Genomic DNA, 14,314 nt, shown 5'->3' with positions numbered 1-14,314 from the left:
TTACAGTTATGCCTAGCTTACATTGTATAACTTGTATTGAGGACGTGCACATGCAGTCATGTCACATATCCAGTGATACAAAACTGACCTTTAGTCTTCCCTATCTCAGCTGTGTTTTAATGACTAGTATTTTGTAATACACAGTCACATTTCAGTTATTATACATTATATATATTGATTATTACTATTTAGAACTAAATTATTAAACTTATTTTTCTTAAAATACAGAACAGTAAATCAAAAAGTAAACCAAACAATTATGTCTTCTCACTTTGAAATTATTTACTGCTTGACTTAGGTTGTTTAGCCTTTAAACTTTCACATATGCAGCACATCAAACAAAATTTTTCTTAGTTTGAATATACACAATTCATTAACCAAATAATCATAAATAACTACGCTGATACCACAGAATTCTACTGTAATTAACTGACCTCAGTAACTAAGATCCATTTATATTTAAAAAAAATATGAAACTCTGAGCAAACTAAAGACATAACCTACCTCATTGAAATCTTGGATCAAAAGAACATGGTAGCTTTCTCAGAGATTGAAATGGCTGAGAAAATTACTCTGGGAACATTCTAAGTTGTTGATTAGTGGTTATTCATGTGTCATATATTGAAGAAAGTGAATTTAAAGGACTATTTTCAAAAATAGGAGGTGAAGAAGGGAACAACATTTGATTTGGCACATAAACCATATCTCAGTAAAATAAAAAGATATGATGAGGTTCTTATTTTGTATTCTAATTTGTTACTAGTAGTGATTTAAGATCCTAATTTGTATGAAACTATAGATGTAGTATTTTGACATAAAAAATAACTAAAGTAATAATTCATATAAACTGACTACTTATATTATTAAAGGTGACATTAGATGGAAGTAATAATCCATATCAACTGACTACTTATATTATTAAAGGTGACATTAGATGGAAGTAATAATCCATATCAACTGACTACTTATATTATTAAAGGTGACATTAGATGGAAGTAATAATCCATATCAACTGACTACTTATATTATTAAAGGTGACTTTAGATGGAAGTAATAATCCATATCAACTGACTACTTATATTATTAAAGGTGACTTTAGATGGAAGTAATAATCCATATCAACTAACTACTTATATTATTAAAGGTGACATTAGATGGAAGTAATAATCCATATCAACTGACTACTAAAATTATTAAAGGTGACATAAGATGGAAATAATAATCCATATAAACTGACTACTTGTGTTATTAAATGTGACATTAGATGGAAGTAATAATCCATATCAACTGACTACTTATACTATTAAAGGTGACTTTAGATGGAAGTAATAATCCATGTCGATTCACTAATATTATTGAAAGTAATAATCCATATTGATTCACTAATATTATTAAAGGTGACTTTAGATGAAAGTAATAATCCATATTGATTCTCTAATATTATTAAAGGTGACTTTAGATGAAAGTAATAATCCATATTGATTCTCTAATATTATTAAAGATGACTTTAAATGAAAGTAATAATCCATACCGATTCTCTAATATTATTAAAGGTGACTTTAAATGAAAGTAGTAATCCATATTGATTCACTAATATTATTAAAGGTGACTTTAGATGGAAGTAATAATCCATGTCGAGTGACTACTTATATTATTAAAGGTGACTTTAGATGAAAGTAATAATCCATGTCAAGTGACTAGTTATATTATTAAAGGTGACTTTAGGTGCCTGTGGTTGCAACTTGTATTTTTCTTATGGGCTGTCTTATGTAGCCTATGAAGAGAATCTCTGTATGACTTGTGTTGTCTCATGCAGGCAAGTTCTGAACGTTGGCCAAATTTTGTGAAGAAATGTAAATCGTATGATACCAGTAAAGCCATATTGCTGTATTGCCACATTTATTGTAAATCGTATGATACCAGTAAAGCCATATTGCTGTATTGCCACATTTATTGTAAATCGTATGATACCAGTAAAGCCATATTGCTGTATTGCCACATTTATTTATGTCATCGATGAAATGCATCCTGCCCCTTTTGTTGTTAGCATTCACGGTTGTGGCTGTGAGTGTAGGTGAAGACATACACAGACCAGCCACCTGTTTGTTGGCATGTATTTGCTGGATAAAGAGGAGACTTAAAGAATGTTCTGAATGTGGTGCAACCATTTAGATTTACTCCATGTGTACTGCATGCTTTCAGAGGTACAGCCTGAATATCTGAAGTATCTGATGGTACAGCCTGATTGGGGGCTACCATCAGTAGTTGTGAATAATGATGAATGAAGTATCTGATGGTACAATCTTAATGGGGGCTACCATCAGTAGTTGTAAATAATGGTGAATGAGGTATCTGATGGTACAACCTGAATACATATAAAGTATGTGATGGTACAGTAGTTGTAAATAATGATGAATGAAGTATCTGATGGTACAGCCTGATTGGGGCTACCATCAGTAGTGGTGAATGAAGTATCTTATGGTACAGCCGAATTGGGGGCTACCATCAGTAGTGGTGAATGAAGTATCTGATGGTACAGTCTGATTGGGGGCTACCATCAGTAGTTGTGAATAATGATGAATGAAGTATCTGATGGTACAACCTAATTGGAGGCTACCATCAGTAGTGGTGAATGAAGTATCTTATGGTACAGCCGAATTGGGGGCTACCATCAGTAGTGGTGAATGAAGTATCTCATGGTACAGCCTAATTGGGGGCTACCATCAGTAGTGGTGAATAGTGATGAATGAAGTATCTGATGGTACTGTATGAATGGGAGCTACCACCAGTAGTTGTGAATAATGATGAATGAAGTATCTGGCATATATATGTAAAAATGGCTCGTATGGGTAGAGAAAACTCTATGTGGAGGATCAAACAACGTTTTAACATTCTTCGGTCAAGTTCACAAAGAAAGAAAGGGTTACTGACCACATGTGTGAAGGCAGTTGTATATTTGAGTGTAGGAATGTAGTGGGCATGCTTAGATGTTTAATTATATTTATTAATATAGGTATAAAGGTGTTCCTTTGTGTTGGTTTATTTTGGGCTTGAGTTGTTGTATAAGTAAGGCTTCTTTAATTTTGCATTTGTTTATGTTTGTTTCTTTATTTAGTATTTGAGTGTTTTCTATGGTTATGTTATGTTTATTTGACTTGCGTGTTCGAAAACGTGTGAAGGTGACTTTTTATGTTCTTTGAATCTGGTTTCCATTTTTCTACTTGTTTCTCCAATATAGAAGTTGTGGCAGTTGCTACATTGTATTTTATAAATAATGTTGGTGTGGTGTTTGTCAGTGTAGTTTTTACATACTATAGACCTCAGTTTTGCACCTGGTTTTTGAATAAATTTGGTATTAACTGGAATGTCATATTTTGTTACTAATTTTTGCCAAATGTTGGTTATTTTTCTGCTGATATCGGGAATATATGGTATGCAGCAGTATATGGTTTTGTGATTTTTTGATTCGTGAGATATATTTACTTTTGTTAGTTGATTTTGCTTTCTGTCTAGGTGTGTGCGTATAATGTTTTCTACGGTTTGTGGAGGAAACTTATTGATGTTCATGAAGTATTGTTTTATTTTGTCTAATTCATCGTTAATTTTATCTGGTGAGTATAGGTTTATGGCTGTGTTTATTTGGTTTCTTAGTATGTTGAGTTTTTGTTTTGTTTCATGTGCTGAGTTCCAAGGAATGTGTAGTCAAGTATGGGTGATTTTTTGGTGAATTTCTGTTTTAAATTGTGTGTCGGTTCTTGTAATTTTGAGGTTAAGAAATGATATTTGATTTCTTCTTGTTCACATGTGAAGTTAATGTTTGGATGTATAGAGTTAATGTGATTGAAAAAATTAAGTGTGTGTTCTGTAAATGTGAATCCCGCAATCGTGTTGTCTACATATCTATACCAGTATAGTGGTGGATGTAATGCCGTGTTAATTGCTTGTGTTTCAACTTGTGTCATAAAAATATTGGCTAGAACTGGTGATACTGGATTGCCCATGCTTAGGCCATTTGTTTGTATATAGTTGTGGTTGTTGAACATGAAGTTTGTCTTCATCATTGTGAATTCTATGAGGGTTGTTAATTGGTTGCTGGGAATGTCTGTTATGGGTTAGGGACTCAGATATAGAGTTCTAAGGCTATCTTGCAGGCTTCAGAGGTTGGGACTTCTGTAAAGAGGGGATAACATTGAAACTGGCCATTAAGGCTTTATGATTAAGTTGATTAAGATTAGACTTGAAATTAAAAGAGTCTTTGATGAATGTGCTGGCTGATGTTACATATTTGGAGAATGCCCATGCTAAGTATTTGCCAAGATTGTAATTAAAGTATTCATATGTGGACATTATTGGCAGTAGTGGAGAATCTGGTTTATGAGGTTTGGGGATGCAGTATATTTTTGGTCTGCGTGGGTCAGTTTTGCATAGGTAGGAATAAAGTGTTTTTGAAATTGTGTTGGCTTTTTTCATTTTTAGTAGTATTTTGTTTAGTTGCATTTCATGTGTCTTTGTTAGATTTGTGTGTATTGGTTTAAATTTGTTTGTGTCTGATAGAATTTTCTTCATTTTTTGGATGTATTCATTCGTGTTCATTATGACTATAGTGTTTCCTTTATCTGCTTTTAGAATTTTTATGTTTTTGTCTTGTTTAAAGACTTTTAATGGAATTAATGTCTCTTTTTGTAAGGTTGTTTTTTAGTTTTCTATTTTGTGAAATTATGTTGATGGTTTTGTGAGACAATTCTTTGAAAAAATCATTTAAGATGTTGTTTTTAGGTGTTTCTGGAAAATATATATTTTAATTTTTTTCTGCAAAGTTTGGCTGTTGAATGTCAAAATTGTCTTCTTTCTGTTGGTAGTTATTTTGTTGTTTTTGTTTTCTGTGGAAAGTATCACAAGTTTCCTGGCTAGGTCTTCTAAACATGTTTTGATTTCTATGGTTGTAATGTATCTAGGTGCTATTGCGAAGTTGAATCCTTTGTTAAGTAGATGTATCTCGTCTGTGTTTAATTGTTAGTCTGATCTGTTAATTATGAGGTTAGTCAACAGTTTGTCGTGTTGGTGTCTTTTCTGTTGTTTACATCTTAGTTTTTCTAGTTTTTCGTTGTGTCAGTTCTCTCTGCCCCTGTCATTCCTAGTGTTGATTTGGTTTATGTTTTGTTGTATAAGTCCGTAAATCTCTGGTTTGATGCAGCATGCCAGTTAATGGTCTCGGTTCATTTTTTGTTTCTGTAAGTCATGTAGGTCTTTGTATTTCGTGTTCAACATGGCTTTAAGTAGTTTTTTCTCTAAATTTTGGATAATGTATGTGTACGTATTAAAATTTTTGCAAGTTTTACCTTCACAAAGTTATGGTTAATTGTTACTTTCTACATTGATGAAGATGTCATTTCTTCTGATGATAATTTTTTGGTTTAAGTTTCTTAGTTTCTCTACGATTGTATGAGCGTGTACTGTTACTAGTGGTGTAATGTGTTAGTTCTGACATAATGGTTACATAGATAAGAACAAATACACAAAACACAATGGTTACATAGATAAGAACAAATACAACACAAAGGCTTACACTTCTTGTACAATAGCTGTGATGAAATAATATTCCGTGATGACAAGAAAACCCACTTGTAGAGAAAAATATATATGTAAAAATGGCTGGTATGGGAAGAGAAAACTTTATGTAGAGGAACGAACAATGTTTTGACCTTCTTTGGTCATTGTCAGGTTCACAAAGAAAGAAAGAGGTAACTGACCGATAGCTGACCAAATAAACACAACATAATCATAGAAAACACCCCAATACTAAATAAAGAAACAAACATAAACACAAAATTAAAGAAGCCTTACTTATACAACTCAAGCCCAAAATAAACCAATACACAGGAACACCTTTGTACCTATATTAATAAATATAATCAAACATCTAAGCATGCCCTCTACATTCCTACACTCAGTAACACAACCGCCTTCAAACATGTGGTCAGTTATCAGTCAGTTACCTCTTTTTTTCTTTGTGAACCTGACAATGACCGAAGAAGGTCAAAACATTGTTTGTTCCTCTACATAAAGTCTTCTCTTCCCATACCAGCCATTTTTACATATATATTTTTCTCTACAAGTGGGTTTTCTCGACGTCATGAAGTATCTGATGGTACAGTCTGATTGGGGGCTACCATCAGTAGTTGTAAATAATGATGAATGAAGTATCTGATGGTACAGCCTGATTGGGGTCTAACATCAGTAGCTGTGAATAATGATGGAATGAAAAACAGATGGTGATATGCTGGGTTAGTAACTCAATGTACTTTCACACACTGGTATAAATGTTATAAGAGAACTGAAGTGGTGCAACTTGTTAATGAATTCCCAAGTTTGTTGATCACTGCAGTGTGCAGGTTGTGTTCTCAGTAAATGGCTATATTCTTCTTAAAATCCAACTGCCAAAATAAGTTAATTTTTGAGCCCTAATGAACACTGAAGGGTAGAAAAGGAATTTGTATTTACGAAAATATGGTTCTGTAACTTTTGAAGCCCATGTTGCAGAATTCTGGAAATTACCAAAAATATAAAAATGGAAATTAATTTGGGTTGTACATATAAATGTATTTTTCTGTTGTGTTCTTTATCCAACTTGGAATGTTTCCTATTAGTCGTTATTTCTGTTTATAACAAGAATATTAACATATACACCAAGTTTAGTGTGGAAACGTCAACAAGTAGACACTGTTGAAAGTTATCATACATCATAAGTCAAGCCAGTTGTTAAAAGGATATAAACTTGTAACATTGGTTTCTTGCTGTATAGAAGATTGTCCATTGTCTCCAGATTTTATTAATTATTTTCGTATGTTTAGATAGTGTTTTGTTTAGTTGTATGTGTAGAATATATTCTTACACTCTCCTGGGTGGCAATGTTTATAAGTTAATAAAATATATTGGTGACAAACAATAAAAAAAAACCAGTTCTAATGGTGGTGAACTACTTAAATAAGTTTTTTTTTTTCAAATGTTAAAAACTCAATAGTTAAAAAAAATATTTTCCTGAACAGAAGTGTGTATGTGTGTGTATTTGTCATTCAAGTGTATTGCATTTAGTGAATCGTTTGACTAGACCCACCATGGTACAAGTTTAACCAAACTGCCATCTAGTGTAAAATGCTATCAAAATCAACAGTTTAGAATATCATTTAATTCATGGGAATTGTGAAGTGACTTCCTGAACCTGAGAAATCTCTCCCTCTCTCTTTTATATACATATAGAAATGACCATTCATAAGTTAAAATAATCTGTTTTTGGCCTAAATCAGTCTTATCCTGCCAGTGAGCACACAGTCTTGGTTGTGCCTTATGTGTGCGAGTGTTGCAAAATCAGTTGTAAGAATATTATTCTAGTGATAAGTGTCTGAATTACATTTCAGGACTAATTTACATAATTGGTGGGCTAAGTGCTTTGAGTACAGAACTGGACCTCGTTGAAAGTTTCAATCCTGTTACTGGAGAGTGGAATCGTCTGGCTCCCCTCAGCACTCGATGTGCCTACGTGGGAGTTGCAGTGTTACACGACCAGATATATACTGTGGGAGGAACCAATAACTCCCATGCAGCTCTACGGACAGTGGAGCGCTATTCCATTGAAGAGGTACAAAAACATTTTAAACTTATGGAACAATATATTCTTAGAATGTTTATAACTTGGTTTACAGCAGGTTACAGTCTTATTTGAAAGTGCTTGATCCTGTTCTTAGGACCATCTTTAGACAAGCTAAATCTACATAACTCACACAAATAACTTACTCTAGGGTTAACTAAATCTACGTAAATCACACAAATAAGGCACTGTAAGGTTAAATAATTCTACGCAACTCACACAAATATGGTACAATAAAGATTTATATGCAGTTAGAGAAATGGTAGACCTAGGAACAAAATCCAAAGACTGCAAGTTAAAAAAAATATAAAAAAATTAACATACTGATTTGTATGTGTTACAGTATTATTCTTCCAGCCATTAAAGTATGACATCTAGTGGTTATTAAGGTTACTTAAAAATGAATGAAACTTCTCACGGGGATTAAATCCATTATTATAACCTTTGACTAGTAAGAATATCACCTAATACCAAACACACATAATACACAACTCATGATTGTGTCACATCACAAGAACTATTGTTCTATTTTATAACATAATAGTTATAATTGTTGATATATATACACTGTATGTGTCACTAGCATGTTCTGATACCACAGTGTGCTGCAGACTGTTTGTTGATATGTAAACTTTGTATGTGTCACTAGCATGTTCTGATACCATGGTGTGCTGCACACTGTTTGTTGATATGTAAACTTTGTATGTGTCACTAGCATGTTCTGATACCATGGTGTGCTGCACACTGTTTGTTGATATGTAAACTTTGTATGTGTCACTAGCATGTTCTGATACCATGCTGTACTGCACACTGTTGATATGTATACTTTGTATGTGTCACTAGCATGTTCTGATAGCATGGTGTGCTGCACACTGTTGATATGTATACTTTGTATGTGTCACTAGCATGTTCTGATAGCATGGTGTGCTGCAGATTGTTTGTTGATATGTATACTTTGTATGTGTCACTAGCATGTTCTGATAGCATGGTGTGCTGCAGACTGTTTGTTGATATGTAAACTTTGTATGTGTCACTAGCATGTTCTGATACCATGGTGTGCTGCACACTGTTTGTTGATATGTAAACCTTGTATGTGTCACTAGCATGTTCTGATACCATGGTGTGCTGCAGACTGTTTGTTGATATGTAAACTTTGTATGTGTCACTAGCATGTTCTGACACCATGGTGTGCTGCACACTGTTTGTTGATATGTAAACTTTGTATGTGTCACTAGCATGTTCTGATACCATGGTGTGCTGCAGATTGTATGTTGATACGTAAACTTTGTATGTGTCACTAGCATGTTCTGACACCATGGTGTGCTGCACACTGTTTGTTGATATGTATACTTTGTATGTGTCACTAGCATGTTCTGACACCATGGTGTGCTGCAGACTGTTTGTTGATATGTATACTTTGTATGTGTCACAAGTGTGTTGTTAACCTTACTTGAACATTTTGGCATTTATTTCAAAACTATAACACTTCTTATGTGCAAGCCTTCTACTATGTATTTATTAAGTGCCTTATTTATATCTTCTAATTTTGAAAAGGTTTGATAAAATAATGATAATTATTTCTGGAATTGGCATTGCCATCTCATACTTGCACACAAGTTTTCACTTGTAATAGTTGGTATTCATTATATCTATGTACAAATTGTTTTATAACTTTATGAATAGTATGTGTCATACATTTAGACATGCTATCTCAGAATAGAATACAGGAACTAAGATAAGATTTGTGCTAGCTATAACTTATATTTTCCAGGTATTGTCACCAAATGACTTACTGTTTTGTATAATTCATCATAACTAAGAAAAAATGTTAGTCAAAGCTTCTCAACATAAAAAATTCCTGTTTGTTAATGATAAGAGCTTTCACTCTAAAAATATTTTGTTTTAGAACAAATGGACTGAAGTCACCTCGGTCAAAACAGCACGGGCAGGTGCCTCGGTCATCTCAGTAAACGGGCGACTTCTTGTTATTGGGGGGCGTACGTCAAGTGATGAATTTTCTGCTCCAGTGACTCTTAACACCGTTGAGGTTTACGACCCTGAGACTAATTCATGGACAGAGAGTACTCATATGCCGACCAGCCGATGCGAGGCAGGAGTTGCTGTGCTCTGATAATTGTACAACCATTATAAAGCACCTGTCAAAATTTTTGTCAGCAAACAACGAAGGTCCTCCATTAGTGCTATTTCACTTGAAACAGTACTTTGAAGAAAAATAAAACCCATTTTTCAGTTGTGACTTTCAGTTCAGACTTCAGAATTTCATTTTTATGAATTACAACAAACCACTGAACTTAAGCTTTTTGCTACATGTACTTCCTAACTTGTGTAGCATTTTTGATTTGTGCACTTACTTTTGTATCAATAATATTTTAAAGGTGTAAAAGTGAAAGGAATATTGAGGAAATGGATAAGTTTGTTAACTGTGTTCAATGTTTTATAACAAATTAAAATGTTACTGAACATTACACATTAACTCAGGAATGAAAACCTTTACTTTCAGTAGGAACGTGCCTGGATATAGTGTACAATTGATACTCATTTCATAAGGATTCACTGAAGGGTGATACAAAATATTTTTAATTTTATTTATGCATTACCAAAGTGCAATAGTGCACTTTTCATTTCTTTCACTGCCAATGATAACTGTGTTATCGAATGTAATACCAAATTGTACTGATATAAGTTCAACATACAAGCAGCTTCCCTAGATTTGTTTGTTCATGATTTGTACCCAGACAAACACCCAGGTAGAATCAATATTCAACATGTCAGTCTTGTTTTAAATTATGCATAAGACACAATGTGTCAATTATTTACAGAATGGTTAAGATTTATTACCATTATATATTCACACAATTTTGATGTATTAAATGGATTTTAATGTGAATAATTTGTAAAGGAGTTTCTTGAAATCCAAATTTTGCTGCTCAGATTTTGGGAGTGATACATGTATTGTGGGATAAGTGCATAGGTATGTTTAATGATATAACAGTACAATCTTGAACCTGCCAATCATCACAGTGCCCTTTTAAATTAACGTAATGACTAGTGACATATTTAAAGGATGCACAATTGTTATAAGTAATATGAAGCATCTGTTAAACTTAAGTTACTTGGGCCTTGTTAATTGAAGTACATTGTTATATTTTTGTTTTGGGAATATTTTTAATTATTTTAGTACACTCGTATTGAAAGTTTAGTAAATAACAGTAATTTTAATAATACATAAATAATTAGAACATTTATTAAAAGTTGGGAAGATGAGTGTTTATAATACAAACTGGAATAGTTCTAGGTTTGTGCTATTTTAGCCAGTATCAGTCGGAATACACAGTTGCATTTTATTTTGTGTAGTAGTTAATAGTTGTGTATCGATACTGAAAGTTTGGTTTTAGGCTGTGTTTGTTACACAGAAAAAAAAGTGTGTGTCAACGTGCAACTTGGTTTTATAGTCTGTGTTTTAGTTTTTTCTTGGGTATAATTGTGCATTAAGCTGAAGTAATATACTTTTAAGTGTTTGCAAATTTAGAGATTTATGAAACAAAAATTCACACTTTAAATTAATTTGGGAGAATGGTTTAATTCAGAGATTTGAGCATTTACTTAAAACTGCTTCTGTTAGAATTATGAAATCAATGTTTTATTTGTTTCTGTTTTACTTATCTTCATTAAGGCTCTTATTAATTTTTTAATACAATTTAGGGTAAACTTTGGTAACTTAATGACTGTTATCTTTAACATTGATTACACTGTTACAGTTACATGCACGGGCAAGTTGGGGTTTATTTAATATTACAAAACATCTTAAGTAGCCTGTGAATATGTTATAGTTTGAAAACTTTGGTCTTTTATATTCTTAGCATTTATGTACATTATATTTGGATGTTATGTATACATTAAATCCAAGGTGACTGACAAGTTCTGGTTATTATGTGTACATTAAACTCAGTGTAACTGACAAGTATTGGATGTTATGTATACATTAAACCTAAGGTGACTGACAAATCTTGGATGTTATGTATACATTAAATCCAAGGTGACTGATAAGTGTTCAATGTTATGTATACATTAAATCCAAGGTGACTGATAAGTGTTGAATGTTATGTATACATTAAACCTAAGGTGACTGACAAATTTTGGATGTTATGTATACATTACACCCAAGGTGACTGACAAATTTTGGATGTTATGTATACATTAAACCTAAGGTGACTGACAAATTTTGGATATTATGTATACATTACACCCAAGGTGACTGACAAATTTTGGATGTTATGTATACATTACACCCAAGGTGACTGACAAATCTTGGATGTTATGTATACATTACACCCAAGGTGACTGACAAATTTTGGATGTTATGTATACATTAAACCTAAGGTGACTGACAAATTTTGGATGTTATGTATACATTACACCCAAGGTGACTGACAAATTTTGGATGTTATGTATACATTAAATCCAAGGTGACTGATAAGTGTTGAATGTTATGTGTACATTAAATCCAAGGTGACTAAGTGTTCAATGTTATGTATACATTACTCCCAAGGTGACTGATAAGTGTTGAATGTTATGTGTACATTAAATCCAAGGTGACTAAGTGTTCAATGTTATGTATACATTAAATCCAAGGTGACTGATAAGTGTTGAATGTTATGTGTACATTAAATCCAAGGTGACTAAGTGTTCAATGTTATGTATACATTAAATCCAAGGTGACTGATAAGTGTTGAATGTTATGTGTACATTAAATCCAAGGTGACTAAGTGTTCAATGTTATGTGTACATTAAATCCAAGGTGACTGATAAGTGTTCAATGTTATGTATACATTAAATCCAAGGTGACTGATAAGTGTTCAATGTTATGTATACATATAACACCTAAGGTGATTGACAGGTTTAAACTTCAAATGTGGTTTTCATTTTTGCATGACTTCTGTAAGTTTTATGTTTCCAGCACAACAGTATATGTGCTCCTAAATGCTGATAAATTAATGGATTCAAAATTTGTACCTACATATTTAAATATAAAGTGAAATTATCCTTGTCTGTAAGAAAACAAAAACAATAAAAGGATTCTGTTTTTCAATAGGAAGATGTATTTGTATACATACCTAGAAACAAATTTATCATTGTTCCATTTTGGATCTAATGAAAAAATATGAACTTTTTATGTGTTCCATGAGATTTCAATGTGAAGTTCTAAATTCGTGGGTGTTATTTCCATCACGGAAGTTGTAGTAATTATTTTATTTAGAATGTGACCATTTACATAAACTCCTGAAATTACCATAGCAACTTAAGACTAAACATCTGATGCTGGTTTGGTAATGTTCTTTAACTGGGTTAGGAAATCTGTAGATTACACTGAATATTTCTCTTGACTCTATTCTGAGTTTATATAACAAATACAGTACAGCTCTCATGTATCAGTAGTTTATAGTTTTTATGAAAAATGTAGTATAGTAAGGTTGCATTACTTTATAACTTAAAGCTAACATGGAGGGCTATTTGATTTACACAAGTAAAAGACTTATTGTACACAACAAAGTTATGATGGAATAGATACATTATGTAGAATGTTTTATTTTGTTTTTGACCAGATTTATAATTATGATGTTTAGATACCTCTGAAGATATTCTGTTGGGACTTCAAAACTGTCATGCCTTAACCCCTTAACTGGAGGAAACTAGTTCAACTCTTTCTGAAGTTGTTTGACCATTTCTGAAATGGGGAGGCAATTTTATCTTGCCTAAGCAATTATTTCTTCTTTTATAGCTGTTGTGTTGTTTACCAGATGTTTTGGTTATATGGCTATGTACTAGTGGTGGAACATAGCAGTTTTAACCACTGAAATAATGTCATCAAATAGACGACGCGTGCACAGCTGTGTCAGTTTTCACTGAATATTTAGCTGCTGATGTTTCGTTGAGGTAATCAGATTGTGAAATGAGTTTATTTTACCTTCTGAACTATCAATGTTAAATTGCTGAAATGAGATAAAATGGCCTCCCCATTTCAGAAATGGTCAAACGAAATGAGGACAAGTTAACACATCTTCCCCAGGAGAAACACAACATAATTAAGCCAATTAACCATACTAAATTTGACATTATTGGGTTAAAATAATTTCCTGTTGAGTGAGAGTTTAACCACTGGGTTAAGACATTTTGGGGGATGGTATTCAGTGGGTAGTTTTAGAAAAAAAGACGATTTTGTTGTTTATCCATTTACAGAAGTACAAGATAATATATTAATGCTGTAAATACAAGTTTATACCTTTGTAGTTCCTGAATTATACATTTGTAGTTACCATTTATGTAAAGAGGGGGCACTTTTGGTGTATTTCTTAAAGAAGTAATAGAATTGTAATAAGTAATGGTAAATAAATGAATGGTACTCTCATTGTTTGGTGTATTTCTTAAAGAAGTAATAGAATTGTAATAAGTAATGGTAAATAAATGAATGGTACTCTCATTGTTTGGTGTATTTCTTAAAGAAGTAATAGAATTGTAATAAGTAATGGTAAATAAATGAATGGTACTCTCATTGTTTGGTGTATTTCTTAAAGAAGTAATAGAATTGTAATAAGTAATGGTAAATAAATGAATGGTACTCTCATTGTTTGGTGTATTTCTTAAAGAAAT

General features: G+C 32.5%; 1 protein-coding gene across 1 annotated transcript in view; it reads left to right on the top strand.

Annotated features, from left to right (window-relative positions):
* Nucleotides 1–14,215, top strand: part of LOC143241731 (uncharacterized) — a 98,616-nt gene extending 84,401 nt beyond the window's left edge. The window contains exons 6-7 of the mRNA XM_076484956.1: nucleotides 7,416–7,636; nucleotides 9,552–14,215. Of these exons, the coding sequence (XP_076341071.1) occupies nucleotides 7,416–7,636; nucleotides 9,552–9,776 (446 nt within the window). The 3' untranslated portion in view covers nucleotides 9,777–14,215. The remainder of the gene's footprint in view (nucleotides 1–7,415; nucleotides 7,637–9,551) is intronic.
* Nucleotides 14,216–14,314: the final 99 nt, after the last annotated feature.

This window comes from Tachypleus tridentatus, unplaced genomic scaffold (assembly GCF_004210375.1).
Source record: "Tachypleus tridentatus isolate NWPU-2018 unplaced genomic scaffold, ASM421037v1 Hic_cluster_1, whole genome shotgun sequence".
Classification (NCBI taxonomy): Eukaryota; Metazoa; Arthropoda; class Merostomata; order Xiphosura; family Limulidae; genus Tachypleus; species Tachypleus tridentatus.
This window is presented reverse-complemented; position numbering and strand designations above follow the sequence as displayed.